We start from the raw sequence: 27433 nt of genomic DNA, 5'->3' as shown, positions 1-27433 counted from the left end.
TGCAAGGGCTGCATAACTTCTGGGAATAGTAATACAGAGGAAAATTACTTCAGATCACCTTTTCATTCAGTGTCATATTTTAGAAATCACTAAGAGTCTTTTCTTTTTTGCTGCTGTGCAATGAGGGGATGCATCATGCTTTCCCCAGTCTATCTGTCATGGCACCAAATATGCATTGGAAAAAAAAATACTAAAGAGATTAATGAGATTTAAAAGAAATAATAATAATAATAATAATAATAATAATAATAATAATAATAACCACAACAACAAAAACCAAAACAAAAAAAATATAAAGGATCATAAAAACTGATATTATAGAAACTGGGTATTAGGTTTCTCCTGTCTGATCCTTTTGGTTGATTTCTAAGTGAACAGAAATCTTGCATCATAAAGATTAAAGTTCAAGGCTTCTTACTTGGCAGCAAGGACTGTCAACAAGAAAGGCATTCATTATTAATAATGAAAAAAAGTCGTATCATTTTTCATCTTACCCAGGGAGGAAAAGGACGAAAAGACATCTATACATTAAGCTGTGTAGCTAACCCATTCTTGTCCTCCCATAGTAATGGATGTGATGTATTCAGGCAGAGACAACGTACACTGCCAAAACATGTATATTTGTCATGCAATACATCTTTCTGTTTTGGTTATCCTAGTGAGAGGCAATATTTGTTTAAAGAAGAAAATGAATGGATTTTCCAGCTGTGAATTCAGTGTCAGGTCACCTATTTTCAATGCATTTTTTTCTCAGTTCCTGGGTATTTTCTTCATAATTGCGTAAATAAACTGTCATTTTTGTATTTGAAGTTAGTTAGATAATCTGAACTAGGAGTTCCTATACAGATTAGTTATTTCAGTCCTGGTTAAGTATCTGGGTTTGTAGTTAATGAATACAATTTGAATACCTGTAGTTCTGAACTGCAGTAAGATTATATAAATGGATAAATAGATTTTTTTTTTATGGAGGAAAATACTGTAATTAATATGTATACTAAAAAAAAAGAGACATCAGTATTTTTTTTTAACATAGCAGCTTTTGTTTAGTTATGTGTAAATTATCCAAGAAGGCTCCCAAGTATATATTTAGGGAAAAATATGCTTCGCAGAAACATTTGTAGGAGATAAAATCTAAAGCAAACTGTATATTGCAGGCTCCAAAGTATCCATTCCAGATCTTTTGAAATGAAATAAATAAAAATACTTACACTTCTGGAAGGCAACTAAATATTATGTACTTAACTTATTAAAGAAAAAAAACTTGATAGCTAGGGTACGTTCCTGATAAGCACTAGAAGTCATAAGGGAGTAGCTTGTAAGCTTTCATACTGGTTTTGAGAATGCATTCAGCAACGTTTATCAAGGCACTTTAAAAATACGTGTTATCTAACCTCACAGATACATTCTCTAACTCTTCCAGAGGTTTTGAGTAGGTGAATTTCGTCTACCATTCAGGTTTACAAAGAAGTATATTCAAATAAAAGCAGTTAGAATCATAGAAGCATGGAATCAACTAGACTGGAAAAGACCTTTAAGATCATAGAGTCCAATCAGACCTCATAGCAGCCTGCCAGTATCTGAAGGGGGCCTACAAGGATACTCAGAGGGACTCTTCGTTAGGGAATGTAGTGATAAGACAAGGGGTAATAGGTTCAAACTTAAACGGGGGAAGTTTAGGTTAGATATAAAGAAAAAGATCTTTACTCTGAGGGTGGTGAGGCTCTGGAATGGGTTGCCCAAGGAAGTTGTCAATGCTCCATCTCTGGCAGTGTTCAAGCCCAGGTTGGACGGAGTCTTGAGTGACATGGCTTAGTGTGAGGTGCCCCTGCCCATCGCAGGCAGGTTGGAACTAGATGATCTTAAGGTCCTTTCCAACCCTAACTATTCTATGGTTCTGTTACCACAGCACTGCCAAGTCCACCACTAAGCTATATCATGAGGGCCTCATCTACAAAGTTTTCTGAACATTTCCAGGGATGATGATTCCACCACTGACCTGAGCAGTCTGTTCCAACACCTGATCACCCTCTGAGTGAAGAGATTTTTCCTAATATCCAATCTAAACCTCCCCTGGTGCAGCTTGAGGCAGTTTCCTCTTGTCCTATCACTTGTCACTTGGGAGAAGAGACCTACCTCCACCTCAATACAACCTCCTTTCAGGTAGCTGTAGAGAGCAATAAGATCCCCCTGAGCCTCCTTTTCTCCAGACTAAACAACTCCAGAATCCATTTTAAATCTTTTTCTTTTGTTGTTTCTGTTGTTTGGGGTGGGTTTTTTGGTGGTTTTTGTTTAGGGTGTTTTGTGGGTTTTGTTTTGTGTGGGGTTTTTTTGTTTTTGTTTTTTTGTTTTTGTTTTGGGGGGGGTTGAGGGTAGTGTGTTGTGTTTTGTTTGTTTGTTTTGTTTGGGGGTGTGTGTGTGTGTGGTATTATTCCATGTAGTATTAATGGAAAATAAACCCCAACATGCTGTATTGATACTATATTGAGATATGACAGCCCAAGGTATACTTACCTGACAGAAGAAATAGAGCAACACCCAAAATCTCCTACCTATAGAATGAGTTTTCATAGGGTTAACAGAATTCAAGAAAAACAATGAGAAAGTATTATTTATGTGTATAAAAACGTTTCAGAGAGAATTTTGCCTTTTTTTCATCAAAGTACACAAATATGAATGGGTTTGGAGAGGGACTCTTCATTAGGGACTGTAGCATTAGGACAAGGGGGATTGGGTTCAAACTTAAACGGGAAGTTTAGGTTAGACATAAGGAAGAAGTTCTTTACTCTGAGAGTGGTGAAGCACTGGAACAGGTTGCCCAAGGAAGTTGTGAATGCTCCATCCCTGGCAATGTTTAAGGTGAGGTTGCACAGAGTCTTGGGTGACATGGTTTAGTGTGTGGTGTCCCTGCCCCTGGCAGTGGGTTTGAAACTAGGTGATCTTAAGGTCATTTCCAACTCTATTCTGTGGTTTGAGTGTCAAGTAAAAAGGAAAAATGTGAACTGGTCTATCTAAGTTTTTGTTACTCAAGCCTTTTAAGACTAACATAAGCATAGTTAGAATGAATAAGCTTTAATGTATATTTTCTTTATATGTGTAAGGATATTTGTGTCTTATCAAGACTGGAAGACTCTTGGGAGTGAGAGGGAAGTCGGACAATGTGCAAGTACTGCTTGTTGCTTGCTTATAGCAGATCTAGAATACCTGTTTCTCTTAAGTGTGTCCAGTATTTCCGATACATTGAGTGTGATGTTTTGTACATTGTGTTGTGTACGTGCAACAACATGTTATGTTTTGAGCTGTCTTTTTGGGAAATGTTCATGATTCAAAGGACATAAAGGAGGCGAAGGTCTTATCCAAAGTGAAAGGTTGTTTTGATGCATGAGTAGAGCATACAAGAATCTGGTTGTAGATATGTGAGATAGAGTATTGAGAGTAGTCCTAGAGAAAGTAAGGAGTGTGAGGTAATACATGAGTGAATGTTCAACAGGAGTAGATTTTAATGCCAAGTCTTAATGGTCTGAATTCCAGTGGATGAGGAACTTTATGTAGAAGGCAAAAGAAGTGGTGATAGTGACAAAAAGCAGCAGAGGAAAATTGTGTTACCACTGTAGATTTCATTGAATAAAAGATTATCAGAAGGAAGGAATTGCAGGTAGGAGAGGTGAAGGATGGCCACCATAACATGAAAGCAAACAACTTCTAGAGAGTATTGTAGAAGAATTTGCAGACTGTAGTTATTAGCTGAGGAAAAGGAAGACTGAGAGGTGTTGAATGTGACACCTTATCAATTGAAGAAGGAAAAGATTAAAAAAAAAAATTACCAATTAGAGTGAGGAGAGGAGGGAGCTGATGCTGGACTTACAAGCAGTCCTGATAGAGGTTACACTAATGAAGCAATTGGAAAGGTAGTTTAAAGTGGATGGGATCCCTGAAGGATTCAGGGGGGAAAATGGCTAGAAAAAAACCAACTGCTTCTTTCAAAACCAGCAGATAGAGTAAACTGGGGAAAAAAAAAAAAAAAAAAAAGAGTTATAATATTGACTTTGTGTATAAAATTGGGCTTTCTCAGACAGAACTTCTGTCCCTATTTCAAGGCTTAATGAGCATGCCTGTACAGGCAGCTTTGTATCAATTCCATATGCAGAGCTGTCTTTATGTTAAAGCATGTATTTCTGCAGGGGTTATAAAAAGCCAAAATTCTTTGGTTAAACAACAACCACTCCCAACCCTTCTTACAGATTCTGGCTTAGGAGGGAAGTTGGGTCATGGCATCTGATGTCTTTCTAATGGAATGGTATTTTGGAGAATACTTTGCAACTTTGGGAAACTTTTCATGGTTCTTCAGTATAAACAGAATCTACTCAAATAAGCACAGCTCAAATCTACAAAACCCTCCATTTTAATTCTCCTGAGCTGCATCTTTATCTCCTTGGATGAAGCTGTGTATTTAACTAGAACACTTCAGGCTTGACCATAACAATTTTAAGATATTTTAGTTGAAAGTCAGATTGAAAGCCACAAGAAAGAATTTGAGATTAAGGCCTTCATTTTGGAGAGTTACTGAGCTAAATTTAAAACTTACTTAGTCCATCTTCTAAGGTAATGTCAAAATTATGAGAAATATTTTGAGGCTTACTGGTAGATGATTGATAACTGAAATCCTCAAGGGAGCTGTGGAGGTTTTGTTCATTGCACTGGAGGGATCACATACATGGAATGGGCAGGCAGTAATCTGTAAGCAAAAGACGGGGAAGTGGAGACTTACAGATTCAGCTGCAGTAATGGAGAATTTGCTGGTTTGATACATGAGTGTGTTAATATTTAGCTGTTATACGTTAAAATATGCTGCTGCATTGTGGAGTAAATCTGGTGGATTTAGATTCAAGCAGAATATATGAGAGAGATCCAGCTGCAGACAAAATAATAAAAGGAGAAGTGGTTTCATTGTAGAAGGAAACTGTGTTGATATCCATTTAATTCCTACACAGAAAAAAAAAAAACAAGCGTTGCATAAGTGTATAATTAATCTATCATTTAATCTCCTTCTGAGATTTGGCATTCTTTTAATTTTTATAAGAGATAATTAATCTTTCACAAAACCCTAAAACTTCATCAAGATGTATTTGTGCTGTCATACTATGAATACTTACATTTGGTGGTAGATTGGAGTTTTTTATTACTATCACATGAAAACAAGCTTTAAAGTCATGTACTCCTGCTTATTTTGCACTCCAAGTTGAATTCTTTCATTGTGATTTCATAACAACAGCAAAGTGTGAGTTGTGGTGGCACAAATCAAGAAGCAAAAAAGTTGGGGCAAACTTTTCTTGTGACTTTTGTCTATATAAAATAAGAAAACAGAATTGTATATAAAAACAAACTCGGGTGGAAAATATGTAGTATGTCCTTACTATTCAGATGCTCTTTCTCCTCTCTGACCATAACAAACAGCCCACTGCAGGCAGAGGTAGGCTTCTTCACTTTCTATAAAGCTATAGACTTTTTTTTTCTGAGTAGCTTGTAGCCCTCCCATCCTACATACTGAAGCTTTCAGCTACTTAAATTGGATGTGATTTTCTGTGACTAATACTATTTTTTTTTTTATTTTTTTTTAATTCTGATTTTTTTTTCTTTATTTCTGAGTTCATTTTCTTCAGGCCATATTTATGTCTTTTCATCTGGAATTTTTGAAAGAATATTATAAGGCAACACTGCACATGACATACTGATGTCTTCTTGTTAACATTTTACAATATTAAGAATATCCTAGATAATAACTGTTATAACTGGACACTCCTGTCAGAGGGATTCTTTTGAGAAAGAGGCTTGTACCAGTGTGACAGCTTTAAAGAATCTCTGTACGTGTTCGAAAATGTTTGGTGTTATGACAGCAGTGCATGGTGAGTGAGAGCACCCTCTGCTTCTGCAAATGCAAAGTTGTAGTGTCTATTCTACATTTGTGCTAGGTGAGGTGGGAGTAAAGTTTACAAAAGCTTTTGCCATACCGGTTTCTTTCACCATCTTGGTTCTGTTTGTTTCCCTGCTTCTTGAGTCTGTACTACAAAGGTAGAAGTTTAGATAAAGTTTTTTTAATTTCTTTTATTTTGTTAATTGCACATAATCTTAAACTTTCCTAAATCAGGGCTGCTGCACTCACTGCTTCCTGCTCAGCTTGGTGAAGTCCTTCCTCAGTTCTGACAATAATGTTTGTGCTGTTGGGTGACAAGTGCTTTCTGAAAGCTTTTGCTACTTCAGTCATCAGCCATACAGTGTTTCCAGTTATCTGGCAACTGAGTCATTTGTGCCAATGGTAGCGTAAGATGTACGATGGCAACACACAGATGGAAGCAGGCAATGGTAATCCCGAAGTTATTTAAGGTGCTTTGGAACCTCATCCTGTGCCTTCAGTGCACTGTTGTGGCTAGGCATAATCATATGCTTCTGGGGCAAGTGTCCTGATAAAATACTTTTTCTGTCCTTTATCTGCTATGCAAATGGAGTCGAAGATACTTTGACACCCGCAAAACTCGGGCACAGCTCGGTGTGTTTGAGCGTCTGGTTTAAGCGAGGGTTGACATAACCTGCGTCTCCACTAGATGGAGTTCCTGGTATAGCAGTACCGGCAGCGCCAGGACGGACAGCCCTCCGAGCGGAGCTGGGTTCGGGCTGAGCGGGGAAAGAGGGCTCGCAGGTTTGACTGCTGATCTTGCGTTCTACAGTGAAACATCACCCGTGAATCTGGAGAGTTTTTAAGACACACACGGGTGTAAACTCATACAAAATCGAATCAGGATCGGATTGTTAGGCCTGTTTCTTTCCATCCTTTCCTCTCCCTTGTTCCCCCTGCATCTTGCTGTAGAAACGTCTAGATACTGTAGGCCAGGAAACTAAGATCTGGCAAGGAACATACGTCTTTTGTTTGGAAGTGTTTCTAACATTTTAAGATAAGAACTTTTAATTTTCATTTATTTTGTTATGTTCCCCCACCCTGAACACCCTGGTGGGAATAAGGGCTCTTGGTTTCTTATGTTGTAAAAAGTCTAGAGAGTTAATGCTGAGTGCTTATGAAATATGAATTAAGTGGTGCTGAAGAGGTTAATTGTGCTACTGAGTCTTTGTAGACATTGGGTCTGAAATACTGGAGGAGTCAACGGGCATAACATAGTGCTTAACAGAAACAGAGAATTAGTGATTCTTACTTGCCTGAGGTATCATGAGCCTCTAGAATGTCTTGATCTTTTTGCAAAGACCTAGTACAGAAAAGCAGTCTTAACAGAAACCTTAAATTAGAAATAGAGATTTTCATGAGCAGAAAATATCACTGGAAGGATAACAGGTCACCCATTAATTGAAAAGAACAGAGAGAAACCGTTTTATTTATTCTTGTAGACAAAACAAAATATTTAAAAAGATCAGTGATGTTTCCTTAGTTTACTTTAACAAATTGTAACACACATGTAAAAAAAAAAAAAAAACAGAATACTGTGTGGAATAACAGCAGAGATATTAATGGTTGCTAGCAATTTGTCAAAATATGTTAATGAAGCATTCTATTTTTAAGCTTGTAATATGTTGCTTTTCCTGGCTTGAAGTTCTGTGAGCTATTTTTCCATGTGGTGGTAGAAAAGGAGTGCTTGGAGAGGACTGCACTACTATTAGTTTCTGTACCACTTGCCTGAATTATTTTTATACCACATCAGCCATTTTATAAAGTAGAGAAGATACATACATTCTTTGTATGGATAATTTAATATGTCATTGTGGTGGGGTTTTGTAAATGCTTGATGTCTGGAGTCATGCAATCTTTATAACAGTGCCTGCTTTCTAAATGTGTAAATTTGCTAGTGTAGGGAACTAAGACAAGTCTGAAGTGTAGAATGGTGTGGGGTATTGCAAGTGATCTCTTTCAGATCTTTTTTGATGCAAAAGGTTTACGTGATTAGGCAGTCTGCTGTGATAATTTTAGTGGTTAACTTTTGGGTTGAATGTTTGTAAATGTGAAATTTGAACTTAAGTCTTGAGAAGCAAAAGTTGACTATGACATCACAAATTGAATGGATGATTTTGAATGAAACATGTTATACTAAATGCATTGTAAATGACAGGTGTTTCTGTATTTGTATATTAGCTGTGGGAAATGCTGTTGGTGCTTTTTGCTTTGTTTCAGAGGTTCTTTGGTTTCATGGTTTTGTTTGCATATTCAAGACAGTTCAGCACTTTGCTGTTGGTATTTTTTAAATGGCATTCTCACTGGAAGTGGGAAGAAGGTGCATATCTGCAAGTTCTCTGCCTGTGCTGTATACCATGAAAATCCAAACAGGTTTGAAAAGGAAGTATTGCCTCTCACGGTGATATAGTCGGCATTGCACATCAGGTGGATCTATTATTACTGTGGAAGAACTTTTTATTTCTCCATTTCTAATTGAACTCCCACAGAGGATGGTTGGGACTGTTGTAGATCGGCAGCCTTCTTTTATTTTGAAAAAGGTTTGTGGTTGTTGCTAATTGATATGTAATTGATATCAGTAACTGAGTGTGGGACAACTGGGTTCAGTTACTGACCCAGCAGAGCAGCGCTGGGATAACTGGAAGGTGTTCATATGCTGTAGGTAATGTGGGCTTTGCAGTTGCACACATTGAATTTTGTAGAATAAAGGAAAAATAAAGATGTTAATAATTTGCAGATGAGATACAGATGGGTTATCTGCTGTTCTGTGAAATTGCATAGTAGTTACAACGATACTGTCAGTGTGTGTGAGGATAGAAGGTCAGATTGTGTACGGTCATTCATGGATCTTTGGCAGACTTGTGCTGGTACTTACTGTATATATAGCCATAACTTAGAATGTGGTTATGATTAATGGGTTGGGTTTGTTAGAAGAGGGCCTATAGACAAGGAAATGGCTTTAAAGAAGAGATATTGATTTTATTCTTATAAAAATAAAACACATTTTGTTACCTTTTTTTCTTTTTCGATATAATGACAAGTTATCTTTGGAAGGGATGAAAATTGGCAACGACTTTGCCCTGCATCTCTTGAAATAGCGTATATCAGGCTCAGGAGTTCTCCTTTTTTATGTCTCATACACTACTCAATTACGGATGTTTATCTATTGTTTCTCTGTATAGAGATGATTTGGATAGTTAAAACATTAATGTTCTAGTTTTAATAATATGAATATAAATTTGTAACAAAATAATAGTATTTTGGGTCATATTTTTCTTACTTTGAAATGTGTGAAAATTAAGGATAAAAGACCAATGAGAAATTTACAATTAAAATTAGCTCCATTTACACTACTAAATTCTCTTGAAGTAATTGTTCAACACACTGCTTTTAAGATTTTAATCTGTTTTATGGATGTCCTTTTAGCCGTAAAATAGTGCAACAGACAGAAGAAACTTTGCTTGACCATCACCATGTTCCAGAACTTCACTTTGGGAAATTGGATAGGTTTGGCTGGAATCATGTTGCCTTTGGATCTGACATAATGTGGAACGAGTTGGTTATTTGCCTCCTTACATAACGTATTTGTTTTTCATTAAACATTTTGATAAGGTCTGATTAAAGTACCATGTATTATTTATGGTATTTCATATGAAAATGAGCTGAAGGGAAAATTCTATCAGCTTAGGTCATTTGCAGAATAACAGCCTTTCTGTGCTAGGGAAAAAAAAAAAAAAAAAAAAAAGAATGAAGAAAAGCATGACATACTCCTGTCAGAACAGGAGACTGCTGAAGGCAGAGAGAAAGAATGAAAAAAGGAGAAAGGGCAGAGAGAGGCTTTGATTCTCCTCCTCTCTCTTTTGCTCTGTGGTGTGTGTGGGCTTTTATGTTGGTGGTTTGTTTTTTGGTTTTGGGGGTTGTTTGGGGGGTTGTTTGGGTTTTTTTTTCTGATACAGAACAGCACATCACTTTTATCTAGGCTGTTCTAGTAGATCAGTCCATGATAAACTGAAAAAGCGTGGGTGCTTCTTAAGCTAACAATCCCTGTATTGTAAGTTTGTGCATGATTGTTTTGGTGTTGATCGCTGAGTTGTAAGTACATTGGGTTTGTTGTATTGACTGCTTTTGAAAAGAAACTTGTGTAATAACTGATTCTGCTGTAAAATTGTCGGTTTTGCATGAAGAAGACTTAGTGGATCTAAATCAGTCTCTGAAGCTTGTGTGGGTGCAGGTATGTGTGTGCACATGCACAATGAAAAGGAATATTTTTTAATATAGCACCTCAGTTGCAGTGACATGTTTTGTATGTTTCCAGTGAAGGGGGGACTATTGTTTTTAAGGGTAGATCTTAATATGAAACCAGTTATGCTGTTGATGAAGTGAGCTTCTCCTGCATGTGAGTTATTTATTTATTGTTGTTAGCATTAAACTGTTGATCTAAGGTGTGTTTTTTTGTGGGAGTCAGATATCCTAAGAAATAGGTAATCTTAACATTTTCTGCAGTCTTTTTAAAAGGAACCCCTTCAAAAGCTCAGGTGATGCTTTGAGGTTTGACCTTTCCTGATGAATTAATATTTAATTCATTTGTCAAATTGTAATTAAAAATAGGGTTCTGTTATACCCGAGTTGTGTCTAAGGAGTCAAAAAAAAAAAAAAACCCAAACCTGTAATATAGAACCTCAAGGACAAACTGTAATATAAATTATTTGATTTGCAGGTCACATCCTACTTTATTACATAAAGACTAACTAGATCTACTAATGAATAATTATTACTCGATAAAATAAAGGGGGGGGGGGGGAAGAAAAAGCCAGCAAGAGTGGAATACTAATTTGAGGTATCCCTCTCAAAGTAAAAAGTAAACATTAAATTCTGAAAATTGCAACTGTAATTTTTTCCATGTAACCTGATAGAGCAGCTCTTTAGAATAGATTGACTGGCTGTCAAATACATTTGAAATTTCAGATGAGATGGGGTTTAGACTAATTTTAAGATCCAGTCTTTATCCAAGCCTGCTTCTCTCCCCCAAGTAAAGTAGATAGAATATGCCATAGAATTTTGTTTTATTCCTAGTGTTTCTGCTGCAGTGGTTACACAGATATTTCACAGTTCCGCTGTAATGCTTTTATAGGCTTCTCTGGGAAACTAGTTGGTGAATTAAACGTAGATACAAAATTAATGTGTATTTTAAAAAACTCATTTACTGACAGCACTGCATATTTGCTAGAAGCCTCTTGACTAGCCAGGATTCTTTCACTTCCCCACTTTGTGCTTCATACTTTTGTTCTTAGAAGGGAAAAGCCCATTTTATGTCAGGTGTGAGTACTGGGAGGGGAAAAAAAAAAAAAGTGTGTGTGTGAGTGTGTATATGTGCGTGCAGAATCATAACAGGCATTCAGTCCCAGCTGGGCAATGACACTAATTGCCCAGATCTCATGGATGCCTGTGATGCAGCGCGCTCACTTTCTCTCCTTCCCTATCCTCTCCAGGGATTTTTAAAATGCAGTATTTGAATTTTGGTGAGTGGTAAAGACCCTGCCCTAGGACCCATTTGACAAATGAGAAGCTGTGCAGCATCAGCACCAGCCGACTGAGCCTCACTGAGTCAATCTCTCTCTCTCTCTACTAGTCAGCAGCTACTGTTGTGAGACAAGCTTCAGCTCTCTGTCATTGAGGAAGTTCCATTTGCTCATCAATAGGCTGCAGGCTGTGTCTTCCCCCCCCACCCCACCCCCCCCACCCCCCCCCCCCCCGTTAAAAATTCGTAGTTTAAATCTACCAAGTTGCCTTAGCTGATGAATTAGGGATCTAGCGCTGGGGAGAAAAAGGCATTCAAGAAATACTGTTTCTTACTTAAATAATCAAAAGGGAAAGAGCGTAGTGACAAGATAGGGCAAACGTGCTTGCATGCAAGCCCCCTCACTTGTTCTACGTAGGCTTCAGAGCAACACCATGCAGCATCCCCTTACGGGTGCAACCTGCGTGGCACTGCCGAATGTGGGCATGTGTCCCCAGCTCTCCTGTGCCTTGACTTTTATGTACTTACAGCAGGTAAGTTTGCTTAACTTTTTCTTTTCCTATAGTGCCTGCTTTGTCAGGATCGCTTGGGGGATTTGTAATCTTTGAGATATATATTCTGTGAATAGGCTGTATAAATGTCTCCCACTGTGTGGAGTGACTGTTGTGCCTGCACTTAAGAATGGTGAGAGTGAGTAGAAAATGTTTTAACAGAGCATAAACCCCTTTGCATAGCTTCTTTTTTTTTTTCTTTTTTTTTTTTTTTAAATGACTCTATTGATGCTGCTTATAGATATTTAACACAGTACTTTGACTGCATTTCTCATGGATACTGTTGCAGAGTTTCAGCCATAAAGGACTGCTCTTTATTCACTTGCAGGCATAAATTATACTTCTAATGTAAATGTGCCCAATGGCAATTTTGTTTAAGCCTTCTTTGAAGCCAGGAATTTTAAGTCTGTGTGGAACATGCTGCTGATTAAAATCAAGCTTATTTTTAGTTCACCAAAGAAAAAAGAAAAAAATTCATAAAGCTGTATCTGTGCAGAAATAATACTTCTATCACTGAAATATACTGGAATGGGTTTAAAAAATGGTCTGATATCAAGGAAAATAATACCAATTTCTAGTCCATTTTTAAGATTTTTTTTTTTTTTTATTAATTTCTTATAGTTTTTGCCTCAGGGCTTTGGGTTTTTTTCCTACGTATTTCCACCCCTCTCCTTGTCCAGCTATTTATTATTTGGTACCCTCTCTCTGTTATAACATGAAATAAATAACTGGATAATAACACATTCTTTTTTAAACTAGTATTTTGGAATCGTGATTGTATTCTGCTACTCTGTTTTATAATTGAGTCAACCATTACAGAGAGCCATCTAGTAAGCATGTAGAGCAAAGACAGAAATATGTTACAATGCAAAAAAGATTAATCCTGTTTATTCTGTTACTTTCTGCTGAAACTTCACAGAAAAAAATTCTTGTGCCTACTGTAACAACTAGGGGTATTTCTTCCAACTTCCACTACAATAGTTTATATGCATATTGACTTCCATGAAACCATCTCTAACTTTATTTCTTTATTTACAAATGCCTGAATGATGTTTTACAGTATTTCCTTTTGTTCCTGAAGATGAGATAAAATAAAGTTAAAGCTTATTTTTATTTCAGAATACTTGTTTTCTATTGCTGCTGAGAGAATAAAACTTAAGTGTTTGCAGAATATAAACCCTTCTGTAGCTTTTTTTCTTTTCTCCTTCAGTAGTGTAGGCTAAACCATTTCTGACTTAGAGCAGTGAGTGCATAATAACAGATTCTTGTATACGCCCTAGATTATACATGTATGTGGGAGGGATTCATATGTCTGCAATTACAATTTGCATCAGATAAATATGATATATTCAAAGAAATTGCATGTCTTAACTAAAGTGCATGCTCTTAGTAGTTCTGTATTCTGGATATGTTTTAGAAATTACATTTGTAGATCAGTTGTAATGATCTAGTGTGATTTATGCACTTAGTATACAGAATGTACTCCTGTGTTTTGTTGGATTTGTTCATTTGAGTTTGGCAAACAGCAATTTGTATGGTAAAGATCCAGCTTTTGGAAGGAAAAATGTGAATTAAGGTGAGAGGTCAACATGGCCACACAAGGAGCTGATAAAAGATAACTTAAAGATGAGATTAGGTGCTAAAATAACCTTCCTGTATGAGATATTACAGTGTCATTATGCAGACACATCTATAGTATAACACTGCTTTAAGGTTTAAGAAACTGCAACCATAATGATTACTTTAAAATAGTGAATTCAATTCCATCTATTCCATTTGAGAGAAAGATGAGAAGTGATTGCTAATGCACTTCACAAAGTGCTGTATCTAGCAGATAATTTTTAACTCTTTAAGTGGATTAACTGGCACATTGAGAGTATCCTTTTTTCTTTTTTTTAAGTGTTGGCTTTCTCGCCTGGTTAATCCGATTGTCAGTTTGGGATCATTCTGCCTCTAGTAATCACAACTATATTTCAAGTTAAAAAGTCGTCTGAATTCCTGATCATAATTTTCACAGGTTTAAAATTCTCTGCTTGTTGTTTCTTTTGATCGCTGGTTGGCATTTTAGATATTCTGGATTCCTAGAGAGGTAATTTTCGTCTTAATCCAGATATGATTTATTGTTTTGTGTATTTGGTTAGGTATTTCTTTAGCAACAATTTTACTGTATCTCAAAATTATTCAGACAGAAAGATAGTACTGTAGTGACATCGCCTACAAAGCTAAGGTAACATGGTTCTAGTTTCAAATAGGAAAGACTAAGAAATTATTTACATTTTTGAAAAACATTAATAAACTTTTACCATGCCAGTCTAACTGGGGTTGGTTTTGGTTGTTTGGTTTTTTTAAACTATTTTTCCCATATCTGATAATTTCTAGCAAGCCTGCAAAAAGATTTATATGTTTAGGGCGCGTATCACTATTTCAGTGAAACTGTAGATGTTATAAAGTTGTGTATTGATCTTAAATACTGATAACTTAAGAGCTTTATGTGGCAACTTAATAACTAGTGATTTCCCTCTGCCTGTGGACCCAGTGACCAGCAGTATAAAGACACTATGTGAACTTACCGAGGACTATAAATTGCACTTCAGATGTCTGCTCACTTGCACCTCAATTAAAATTAATTCAGACATCTGTATTATAAGTAAGCTCTTAGTTTTTAAACTTTACTATTTAGAATCTGTTAAAATATTTGTTCTCTGGTTTTGTGTGTATCTGCCATATACCCTAGTATTCTGTCACATGTAACTTTTGTAACTGGATAGGTCTTTTCTGAAAGACTGTAAAAGGCATCATGCTCTTCTCAACTTGGGCAAATGAGTCCTCCTGACAATAAATATTTACATGGCCACAACGATGGTGGTTTTCTGTGGAGCTGTAGTAGTCATTTTGGAAAATCCGTTTTTTGGAAGTCATTTGGTATTGGCCATTATTTATTTGCTAAACTAACACTGCTTCGTCAGTTTATTTAGTATGAATGGATAAATTGCTTTCCACAGTGTACCTACAGAAGTGCTCTGCTACTTTGTCCAGGGTGAGAAACTTAAGTATTTGCTCTGATACCTGCCAGATTACACATGTATACAATGTTTTAAGAGCTTAGTGAGGAACTGATGTTTTTTTTTTAAACAGTTTGTGCGTACAGGATGCTTTGCCTAAAAACATTTAAAGCCTAACTGTTAAAAATAAAATTGAATATAAATAAAGTTCAGAGGCCTAGTTCACATTATAGATGAACTGTTAATCAGATATTCACTTGAAAAAGACATCAGAAACTGAAAGATGCTTCCAAGGTAGTTAGGCTATTTGAAATGGTCTGAAATATTTGGCTGTTCTCTTACTAAGACGCTTCTAACTTTAGAAATCCAGAAGGAGTTTGCAAACATTAGAACTGAAATGGCTATATCGGTGGCAGCAACAAACAGAAGGAGGATACATGATTTTGATCTCAAAGTTTTTACTGTATCATGATAAAGATAGGGACAATTGGGAACAGAGTAGATATGTTTGGATTAGAAATTTACCTGGTGTCAGTATTTAAAGATACAGGAAAAGGGAACTTAGATTTGCAGTGCACTCTATCATTTGGTAATATTTAGGGTCTTAGCAACAGCTAAATACATCTATTTTCTCCTCCTTATTAGTACATATCAATGCAAGAAATAATTTCTGACCACAAGCTTAAATCAAGTGCTAGTGGGAAGTAATTTTTGCAGCAAATTTTTGACCACTTGTAAATTGGGATTTAGCATGTATTAATGGAGGCTTAGTTCTGTTAACTGATGTTTCCCTGTGACAGATACTTGCCTGGATGTAGGGTTATTTAGTTGTTATTTTTCTGAGTAAAGTAACAAAGTCAGCTGTTGTTTTGAATCATCACATAATATTCCATGTCATTCTGTACAGTGCTGCTGTCATTATTTTAAAACTGATAATTTTTTCTTTCTGTTTAATGATGATAGATGTGCTTTGTTTTAAATAGTGAAGTGGTTTGTACAAAGGGTAATTCCTCTTAAACGGAGCAATTGCTCATAGTGGACATTCACAGATCGAAAACGATTGAACTGAAACTTCAATATCAACCTTTTCTGTCTTTAACAAGAAAGTAGTTCACGGTACAGCACTTGTATCAATGGTGAAAAGAATCCACCATGAAAACAAAACAAACCCCAACAAACTCCCCATCTCTACCCCAGCTATTCCATTAGTGCTTACATGGTAAATTAGTGTAATTTTATTTGGGCCTTAAGAATTATGGCTATAGAGAAAAGATGAATTCCCCACTCAGTTACTTATGTCATGCTTCTGGATCTCATGATTTATAGGAGCCTGAAACACTTTTTATCAAATTCTTTGTGGCTTAATTCAATGTTGATTTATTTGGTGGCGTTTTCAGTTGATGTAGTCAATAGCATCAATAATGGAATAAGGATTAGAACAGATTATCGTCGTGCTAAAGTTATGTAAAGAATTAGAGTGGATGGACAGTTCCTGCCTACAGTTTACCCCTTTTATAGAGCACGAGCACACCAGTCGCTGAATGCCACCATTACAGTTGCAGTTCTGAATATGTGTCTTTTGCATTTTGTACTTCAGTGAGCCTTCAAAGGAGCAGGTATGTTAGTTGAATTCAGTAACTGATGTTTTATGATGACACTGTTTAAATCTATCATGAGAACACTGCCTTTCTTTACTAGTCCATTTATAGTACTCATTCGCTCTGTGGCTCTCCTGTAAGATCACTTAATCTGACCTTAGCTCATGAAAATTTTAGGCATCTGTGAGCTTATAAATTGGAGTCTTTGCACAATTTTGTTTTCCAGTCTACTATTTCATGGCAATTTTCATGTGGGAACATACAACCTCTGCTTATGACTGCGTGACTGAAAAGAAGTCCATGTTACTAATGCTCACTCACCATCTGTTTTTCTTACAGCTGGGCCTTGAATAATTGTCCAGTAGCTGATGGACCGAGGGTAGGCAATCTTTTCAGGGTTTTCTGATTCATTTAACCAGCTTCCCTGCCTCAAGAGAAACAGTGCTTGTTTATTCATATGTGTAGGCTAAAAAACTGTACTCTGGCAGATAAATCATAGTGCTGTTAAAACAAATAAAAGAATTGCCATGCTACAGCCTGCACAGCGCGGCTGCATGTGGACCTCGGGGGGCAGTGTGGCACTCTGGGAATTCTGTGGGAATGAAACCGACCCCCAGGTGGGAGTGTAATTGCCGAGTCCCGAAGTAGTGTTAACGCAGAAGTAAGGAATGATGTCTTGATGTGCTGTTTATCTTAATTAGGGGGTGAATAAGATGGTTTCGTGTTCACCAATAAACTTCGAAGTTGGTATTCGAGACTCCACCTCTGATTCAAGACAAATTTACATGTTGACAAATCTTTTGTTTTACAAGAGCTGTTTTGTTGTTTTCCAAAGACTAATGAGAAGTGGCTTAGAGATCGAGTGCTGTAGCAGTACTCATTCTGAATGAGAGCTTGTTTGGGGCATTTAACGACAGCTTGTCAAACAAAGTCAGCCTCTTCTCACAATACCAAGAGGAGGTGCTTTAGTTAAGTGCTCCCCTCTTTAAGTAGTGGAAGAAGAAAAGGGGGAGGGAGGGGGAAGGAAAAGAAACCAAACCAAAACCCACACCAAACCCCTTCAGCCAACCAGAATCAGTTAAGAAGGTTTCTTGCTGTTTTGGATTATAAGAGCCAGAGCAGTTGCAGAGGAGCTTCCACGTGGCAGACGCAGGTGAATATTTTTGACTTAGAATCATTGTTTTTATAACAGGGCTCTTTGAACATTTTAAAACACTTCAGCTGAAAAGTGATGGCTGGATTTTCTGTTGTGAGCTCTTTGTAAGTTGTCACTCTTCATTGATATTTGCTAGATATGTGTGTGGATAGTTATTTTCTGAAAAATGTATGTGGTATTTTATGCTAAGGAAGGTTCGTGGCAGTTTTGTAAGCAGGGGCTTTCTCAAGGCAACTGGTCGTTATTTCATTCTGTTTGTTTAGATTTTTGACCAGTAGACATGCAGCACTAGATGATGAAGATTTTTGGTTTCAGTGAGTGCAGTTCTGAACTGGTAAATAAGTACTGTCATCATGTTAATATTAATTCTGTTTAAGATATTTTTTAAAGTATTTTATAGGTAGGATAAATGAAAGTGATGGAAATTGTGACACTAGAATTTATCACCTTCCTTTATAGAGTTAGAATAATGTTAGTGGAAAGCAGAAGTCAACACCCTCTAAGAATCCTTCAAGCTTTCGTGCCTTTTAAAGGTGTATGTGCGATTGATTTATCAGGTTTAAAGTGTGATGTGTAGTACAAGAGCTCTCCTGAGGAACTCCTGTCATTTCTTTGCTAGCATTGCTCATTTACCTCTGAGTTGCCTAGTGCAGCACCATTGACTTCTTTTACATTTTGCTTCCCCTCCTTCTCTGTCAGTGCAGCAGCCCAGTGAATTTAATTAGAAAAAATAGCGTATTTAATGTCTGTGGTATTCTGAGTAGTTGCAGTTGGGCCTTTGGTCTTTTGCACTATAGCAGGCTCCAGCTGTGGAGAGATCTCACTGTGTTTTGATCCTGCTCATTCTTGTTGTGTTGAACACGTGCAGAATCAAAATTAGGTACTGTAGTAAGAACTGAAGCATTCAGTGAATTATTTTTTGTTCACAGTGAGTCACTGACTTTTATTTTTTCCCCTAGATACGAAAAGAAGGTGTGTGGTACTTCAGAATAGAAATACTTCAGATGTTCAGATGCTCATGAGTAAGAATACAAGTGCTTTCATCTTAGATAATTTTTTTTAATTTACTTTTTGACGCTTTATATCAGAACACACCAAAAATTGTTGGTGTTCCTATCTGTAACAACTTGAATATGCCTTTTTTTCTAACTGTGCATAAATTTAACAATATCATCTCATAAAGATTTGTGGGTTGTATCTATGGTTCTTATATACCTTGCCTCAGTTCTTGCTGATTTGCACTAATATTATTACTGCTATCATTACTATTTATTATTTAATTTTGAAGACTGCTTTTATTTTGCTTTTCATAACCTTTTCTTTTATGCTACCTGCATTACCTGTCCTGTGGCCAGTAAGACTTTGATTCATTAAATAGTTAATTACTTGTGTTGATTATTGGCATGAAACTTTCATTGCAAACAAGGTTATGTTTTCATGATGGCACTGGTTTTTGTAAGACACTGTGAGTTTAAAGTGTTTCTTTGAAATTAGTTTCAGTAATCATTACAGAAGGAGGCAAAACACCGGTTAAAAGTTCTCCTAGAGAATAAGACCTCATAAGAGATCTAGTGTGAAAATTTGGGGGTAAAGTCAGGCAGCCCCTATATCCAAAGACTGCCCCCTCCTTTCTTAAGCTTTTTTTTATCTCGTCATGCGTTATTGTTATCTCTGGGATGTTACATGGCATAGCTCAATTAATGCTCTGTGGCAGGAGGAGGGAAAAAAATGTCTCTCTTGTCAGAAGTGAAGTTATTTACTTTCAAAAGCTGACAGAATAGCACTGCAGGGGCTTCATTTATTTCCGTTCAGAATGTCATTATTGTGTAATGCAGAGGGACTTGTGCATGCATTGCAGGCTTATTCTTGTAATCTTTAGTCTGCTGGATGGCTGTAGAAGTGTAAAATGGGACACTGGAGTGTTACCTTGTTCTGACTTCAGCTCATTCACTTTTGCAAAGCTGCATTCCAAGTGTCTTAAATATTTGCTACTTAGATGGCAATAAATTCATTTGTCAGTGATGCTGATGCTTGATACATTTGGAATCATGCTCTGGCCCAGCTGAAAGACTGATTGTACCCTTAGTTACCTTTATAATATCTGTTATTTTTCCTGATAGTTAGCTTGTGTTTTCAGGCTGCCTTTTCAGCATTGTTTTCTGTGTCATACTCTTCAGTTTTTTGAAGTCTAGTTCCAAAAGGAATATTTTAATACAGCATGTTTTATGAAGACTACTTGCTATTTCATTATATAGTTTGGAAAAACATTCAACCTTGTTGCTGTTGTTGTATGTACTTCAGGGGCAAGGTGAGTAGTTTAGATGTTCCCTATCCAAGTTCAGTGTGTGTTGCTGCAAAAATACAGGAGTGCAATTCCAATAGTTTTGGATTACTTTTCCTTTCCCATTGCTACCATCTTTTCCAGCACCACTTGGAAAATCATGCTTGGCGCATGCGTGTGAAACTGCCTCTTGCTCTGTGAAAAGAGTTTTGATGCACCAAAAGTAAATACACAGATAGAACTTAACTTCAGGATTTCCTCATGCCCGGATGTTGCTTTGGAAAATTACTTCATTTGTAGAGAAATCACCTTTTTAGTGGTAGTTGATTTTTTTGTTATTGTTGTGAAGACTAACCTAACTTTCAGTAGGTTTTTTCAGTTGGGTTTCAGTTTAAAGTGGTAAACTAAGCACTTTAAAAATTCAAAATTTATTTAATAATAGTAGATTTTATTTGAACACAGCCAGTTTTTAAATGAGGGGGAAAGGATTGCACGTCTAAATAAGCTTGCTTGCTTCTTTCCTTCTTTTCTTTTCCTTTATTTGCAGACATAAAATCCAATAAATTTCTGTTGCAGTTTCTGGGCTTGGGGGAGAAAAAGGAGAGGAAAAGTACAAAGCTATTGGGAAGCGTCAAACACAGAGAATGATGAAGTACATTTCGTAGCAGCCAATTCCAACCCAAAAATCCCTATTGTGCAGGAAGGCTTTCCAGCTCACACAGGAAAGTCAGCCATTGCATGGCATAGTATTAATGATTTATACAACCTGCACCGCTGCTTTTGTTCACTAGCAAAGCGAGGTTGTGTTAATAAAGGAATTTCAGGGAAAAGGGTCCCAGCGTGCTGAATTGTTTTGCTCAATGTAGTGGGTTCTGCCTTCATGAATCGAAGGAATTCAGTGCTTTACAACCCTTCACAGGTACTGAGGGTGGTGGTTTTTCTTGTTTCTAATGTGATTCACATAGAAATATTTTTATTTCTATGAAGAGCGAATGAACTACTGGATAAGATCTCAGCTGTTTTAGGGTTGACTGGTTTGCTTCAACAGTGGCTTTATACTTTCATTTGTTTTACATTTTGTATTTATGCTTTATTGTCTATGGAAAAAGGCTAGCATGTTTTTTTTAACATAAAGAGATGCAGATCACATTATTCTGTTTATCAGAAATAAAGTGTAAAGGCAAATATGTTTGCAGTAAACAAAGAAATTTTGTGTTCTTTAAAATAAAAACATTAATTACACTTATTAAAGCATTTATCCTTTTAAAATCAAGATTTTTTTTTAATTAGCAGAAATGTGCTTCCATGTTCTTTTGCAATAAACGAGTTAATTTTCAAAGTTTTTTTCTATCTGGAAACTTTGTTTCTTAATAGCAACTGTAGGATTGGGTATGTAATTTTGTATTAATTTACATAATTATTCTTTTTAGGTAGTGGATTGATACTGATTTTACTGAAGAAAATATGTATCTGCATTTGATTATAGAAATGAAGATAAGGGTGGTTTTGAGAAAAGCTCTCAGATTCTGTTGTGAAATAAAGTATTAAACGACGTTATTGCACACTTTTAGAAAATAAACACTTGGTTTAGTACTTAGAGAATTTAATCTTTAATTTCCATTACTCTTTTGCAACGGTTGGGGGGTGAGGTGGGTGTAGAAAATAATTACAGGGAACATGTTTTGCAGTTAAGGGAATCTGGCTTTCCATGGGAACCTTAGGACTTTGTATTACACAGCAGGCACAGTAGTTTTGGTCTATTGGGATCATTCAGAGTCACTGGTTCATGTAGCTTTTGCTTACGGAAAATATGACTGCCTGTCCTGGCTTTATTACAATAGAAAACATGGTTCCCTCCCAGCTCTATGGAAGTCAACATTGTGGAATTGGTGCTGCATAAGTTAAAGCTACTTAATGCTGAGAGGAATTTTGTGTTTGTAGTTTGTTCTGTAGTCTGATGCCAGATAAAAACCTTCTTTTCCATTTTCATCACTGGTTTAAATATCGCAGATTAATGTAAGACAGGTGCCCAGTAAATGAGGTTTATGTTTATAGAGTACCATTTATGTATTTGTTTGTCCTCTATTATTTGGGGGTGTGAGTGTTTCATTGTATTTAATTATGTCTGTGAGGCATAAGACAACAGTCAACATCTGCTCTATTGTTTCTTTGGTTTACAGATAGCTTTGATGGGTTATTAATCTATTTTTCAAACAGAAAAGAGGGAAATAAACTGCACTCATATAATTTTGTAAAGGTACATTATGTAATTAGCTGTCTAATATTTGCACAATAATTTTTTATTTTGGTTGAATAAATGCTATTCTGTTAAAAAATACACAATGATCTATGGCAGTTTTTATTTTATAGTGTATTTCTAGTTTATAATGTATGGGTTAAGTTGGTTTTGCCACTACTAAATTGATTTTACCGTACATTTGATATTGAAATAATGCTCTTGAGTTGTGAATGCTAATACAAAAATCAGAAATGTGTATTAACTTGCATTTCTTACTGAAACAGCTGCTGATGAACTCTTACTGCTTACAGAAAAAATATTCATTAACTTGAATTATTTTTGAGAACCAGTTAGCAGTGTAGCTAGAGCATCAGCTGGGGAGAGCAATGCTCAACTGCTTTTACTCTTGCAGGTCTTAGGGCAGAGCAACCCTTGGTACTCCCCTGCTAAGAGAAATTGTGCTGTACAAGCAGGGAGACAACACTGTAGAACTTGACTCTTCTACAGATGGATTTCCTGTTGGAAGAGTACTTGTTTTATTTCCTGTTTTGAATTTCTTTGCTTTATTTTAATATACCTGTCAGCTGTTCGAACTGTCTTTACCTAATGCTGATGTTCACTCTGAATGAATGAAGGTAAATCACTGAAAAATTCCAACCATCCAGTATATGATTGGTTTTGCCATAGAAATGAAATTAGACCAGGCCTTCTGTAGCTTTTATCATTGCAGAAAGTCACCTATTAAAATGCTTGAGAGCATGAGTTTGTAGTATTTTGATGGCTGTTGAGCAGCCACTGTATACCAGCACAGAGCTACAGTTGCCTCTAGCTGTTTCTTACATGCGTACATCCTTTGAAATGCTGTTAATGTAGTGTGGTGGGTTTATGTACACAGGTTTTCCTTTGAATAAAGTTGTTTAATATAATTTTAACATGAGCTAGTCTGTCCCTTGTATATATTTAACAGAATTCAAAGGAGGAAAAAAAAAAAAGGTGTAGTAAGCATAATTAGTCAGAAAAGTCCACATTATTAACTGTCATGTAGGACTGATGTTCTGGGTGCTTGTTTAAATGTCATTTTCCAAAATGGCATTCAGTTTTTAGCGCAGAAGGAAAATTCCTCACTTTTTTTGGGCAAGAAATTTGTCAGAAGTACTTCATCTCCCTCTCACCTATCTATGTGCATCAGCAGCAGCAGATGTGAATGAAAAACAGGGATTTCAAATCTGTTCCTTCTAGTGTTGATAAATGTTCCTCAATAGATTTGGAGGATTACACTTGCAGTTTTGACTCTGCACAAACATACAACAAATGGAAACTCCAACAGGAGCTTGTAAATGCAGTTTCCTAACTAAAGGAGGAATGCCAGGGTAATGCAGTTTTAACTTCGAACACTTTGAAAAAGATGTTTCCAGAAACCCACTGCAGGGTGGTGATGGAATCGTGATTTTGTTTGTGGGTTTTTTTTGGTTTGGGTTTTGGTTGGTTTGTGGGGTTTTTCCCACTAATGTTCATCACAAAATGCTTTGTTAAGGTGTGTCTCTTAGGAACTGCTCATTATAAACAAACCTGTGTGATTGTATACAGCCAAACCAAGCATGCAGCTGTCTTCAAATTCATGTGTGGAAATGGATTATTCATAGGCTTTTTCCTGGTATGTAATGCAGAGATGGATTTTAATGGGAGAAAAAAACAGGATCAGAATTTCTGCTATGGCAGATCAACACAGTTTATTGACTTCCACTAATTAGGTTATCCTTGGCTTTGCTGTGAACTTCAGGCATCATACAGGTTATATGCATTTTCTCTCATCATCGTGTTCTTTTTTATTTTGCTTGAGAACAGTTTTAAGTGCTTATTTGCACTAAAATTATACAAGTGGTGTGTGCCCACTTCCAGCAGAAAATGAACTTTGAAAACTTTGAAAGTGCTTTCTGGAAACACTAAGGGGAAGTTGTTTTCACAGATTTATGACTGAGTTACAGCAGGCAGCATCTGATCTGTAGAAGTGGCAGACCCTAGTTATCTGTATAGCATTATGAGGAATTAGGGCTACCGAGCAGAAAATAGTTGTGTTTTGTTTGTATGATCTTAAAAAGCTAATCAGGAATGAACAATAGGGGATAAGCATTTGGGAGATGTAGCTTTTTTTACTAGTACCACAAGTGGCCAAATAGATAAGTAGACAACAAAAGCTGTGAACTTCCATTGCTTATGCACTAGTACTAGATGACTCAAGTGTCTGAGGAAGCAGGCTGTGAAGGAAACCTATCATTAAGAAAAAAATAAAGGGAATTATAAGAACCTTTGAAAATTCTGTAAGAATTCACTAATCCCAATTGACTCATTAATTAGTCTGAAATCTGACAATTCTGGAGAAGCAGCTATGTAGCAGTTTTCTGACATTGCAATACCAGAGAGATAGTCCACTAATAGCACTTATAATGCAGATGTGCAGAAGCAATGTGGGAACAACAGAGTATCAACTTGCAGTGCAGTTCGTGTTGTTTGAGCAGTGCAAATCAAAACTTGTAGAGAAATATTAAATTTCTTGTTTTCATTTGTTCCTGGTGTTCAGTAATGTGTATTTTGGTGTTTTGCTTTTTTACTCGACAGTATCACGGGTTGTATTTCTTCTAGTTAGAGACAAATGATTATTAAGAAAAGGTAAGAGGCTGTTAGTCAAAGAGTTTGAATTAAAGTTTTTGTTCCTGATCCTCCTGTGTTGCATTGCAGGAGAGTTGCTCATGTCTCGGATCTTAGAAGTAAACCACTTCTTGTCTTATTTCTTGCAGCAATAAAATCTTACTTGTATCCAACTACTAACCTTAATGTCAGCTGAAGTACTGATTTCAATAAAAATAGAAATAATCTTTCTGTTTTCTTTCTCTGTACCAGTCCTTGGCTGGTGTCATCCAAGGGCACTGACAAAGTTTGATTAAAATCTAAATGAAGGTGAGATTAAAAAGGCCATACTTTCTTTATTCCCTTCTAATATAAAATGGAATTAACCAAAAGTAAAAGACAGAGCCTCTGGCGACATGGTCTGTGGTGAGGCATTCCTGTCCATGGCAGGGGGTTGGAGCTAGAATGTCTTAAGGTTCTTTCCAACCCTAACCATTCTATGATTCTATAAGTAGATGGCAGGAAAGGCTCTTCCCATCTGGCATTGTTATGGTGCTAAGTGCTAATTCTATCCTATGCTGTTATTTGGATCAGTAGCAGGGTCCCCAAAAGTTTACATAGTCCTGAGGAAGTTGTTGTGAGAGATATTAGAAATCATGTATTTGCCATTAATTCAGTATCCACCGTGGCTGCTGAAGAAAATCACCTGTTTAGTAGAATAGTGACTTAGGACTGGAATACATAAGGAGTAAGTAGAATGTTGTCTAAGAGGTCTTGGGGGATGGGAGGAAAGAAAACACATGATGTGATTTTTTTTTTTTTTTTTTTTAAGGCGAGATCTGTTTCCTGTATTACCAGAAACTTTTGTTGAAGCTTAATCCATGGAACTTTCTTTTTTCAAAGTAATTTTACTGTGTATTAGCTGTTTGCATCAAGATGCCTGTAGAGAGCACAAGAGCAATTCCTGTCACATTGTCATGGCTTCAGTCACAAACCCTCAGGCTATGGGAAAGAGAGATCTGACCCCTCTGGGGAGAAGGCAGGTACTCCTCTGCCGTATAATCTGTTGGCTGGTTCGGCCTGAAGAACAGCTACCTGTAAGACATCAGGCTGAGCTGAGGAGTGGTGCCTGAATTGCTGAATGTGGGACTAAGTGTGTCTCCAAGTAGTTGCATGAAGAGATACCTATGAGACTGAACTGACTTCAAATGTAAAATAGCAAAGATGAAAAAGCTTTCTTAACTTTGTGGTATTCAGATTTGGAGGCAAGCTTCGTATCTACTGTGCCTTCTAATGCTTGCAGCCAAATCCTGCCTGCCTCAGACGCTCCTAGCATCTAGTTCTTGGCTAAACTTAAAAACTATTGCTGGTCTTTTGAATAGAGCTGACTTAGAGCTTACATTAAATTGAATGCCTTCAAGTCTTGATATTTTATCTCTGGAGAATATGAAATTTGTCAGTTGTGAACAGAAATTCTCTCTTATCCTTTTACAGTCCTGTAGGGTCTTTATTATTTTGGGGTTTGAGGAGGTTATTTCTTCAAGGCACCCTGCTCACTTAGGATATCTACCCTATGCTGGTTTCTGCAATCAAATCATTGCACTTGGCACAGTAGGGTGCTTGAATGATGTATTTATACAGGCAGGAGGCATGATTTAATACCATCTCATGATTCACCATGCAGTCCTATTAATATGAACATTACTCAGGGGAATGAGTAGCTGTTACTTGTCAGCAAATCCCAAGTGTGTTAGGGGGGTGAAGTTGTATTGAAAGATCCTCAGAGTGATACTCTGCTTTTCCCAAGGGAAGCAAATGAAAACTGTACTTTGATAAGTAATGAGCTTGCTAATTGGGGTCAAGAAGAAGTTGTAGCTTCCTGTGATAGTCAGAGGAGCCTGACTTCAGCAACAGAGAAGTCCATTTGACAGGATTTGGCAATAAAAATATGTGGCTATCTATCATCTCCACACAAACAAAGCCTCATAGATAACACTGACAGGCTTGCCTGTTCTAGAATACACTGTTACATTCCCGAGATCCTGTTTTATGTATGTTGTCATCAACAAGACAACAACCATAAACGATATGGAGTGAGGCTGGTGGTGTGCTCAAGTACTAGCAAAAGTCTTGTGTGAAATGGATGGTGACCTAGAATGGCATTGCTTGGGTATATCACTGGGATTCATTAAGAGTGGATATTGATTAGAAGTCAGCCTGTTACTGATTTGCAAGAAAAAAATTTTGTTGCTGCTGGTCTGTATTTGCAAGTGAATGCATTCAAAGGGGAAGATTAGAGCCTGTTCCTACCTGTTGGTAAAATACATGAAAAATTACATATTTCTCAGGCATCTTTTATCCAGCACATGAAAAAGAAGAATAAATGAATGAGAACTGAGATTAAGATATGTGAAAGTATGATAGTAATTTATATTTTGTGAAGTACATATGTATAGTCTGACATTCTTAAAAATCAAGATCTCTGTGGTACTGCTTATCATTTATGCCACTGGAAA

General features: G+C 36.7%; 1 protein-coding gene across 35 annotated transcripts in view; it reads left to right on the top strand.

The window, feature by feature from the left end:
- RBFOX1 (RNA binding fox-1 homolog 1) overlaps positions 1 to 27433 on the top strand; it is an 892094-nt gene that overhangs the window by 605666 nt on the left and 258995 nt on the right. For 6 of the 35 annotated variants that reach the window (XM_065683962.1, XM_065683985.1, XM_065683989.1 and 3 more), the window contains exons 1-2: positions 17681 to 17769; positions 18732 to 18794. The exons of 22 other annotated variants lie outside the window; for them this stretch is intronic. In XM_065683962.1, coding sequence (XP_065540034.1) covers positions 18785 to 18794 — 10 coding nt within the window. In that variant the 5' untranslated portion in view covers positions 17681 to 17769; positions 18732 to 18784. Of the gene's footprint in view, positions 1 to 17615; positions 17770 to 17793; positions 17877 to 18573; positions 18653 to 18731; positions 18795 to 27433 lie in introns of those variants that run through there. 7 more of the 35 variants (XM_065683993.1, XM_065683960.1, XM_065684001.1 and 4 more) reach the window with 4 other exon arrangements.

This window comes from Lathamus discolor, chromosome 6, assembly GCF_037157495.1.
Source record: "Lathamus discolor isolate bLatDis1 chromosome 6, bLatDis1.hap1, whole genome shotgun sequence".
Taxonomy (NCBI): domain Eukaryota; kingdom Metazoa; phylum Chordata; class Aves; order Psittaciformes; family Psittacidae; genus Lathamus; species Lathamus discolor.
The sequence above is the reverse complement of the archived record's forward strand: the minus strand, read 5'-3'. Positions and strand labels throughout refer to the sequence as shown.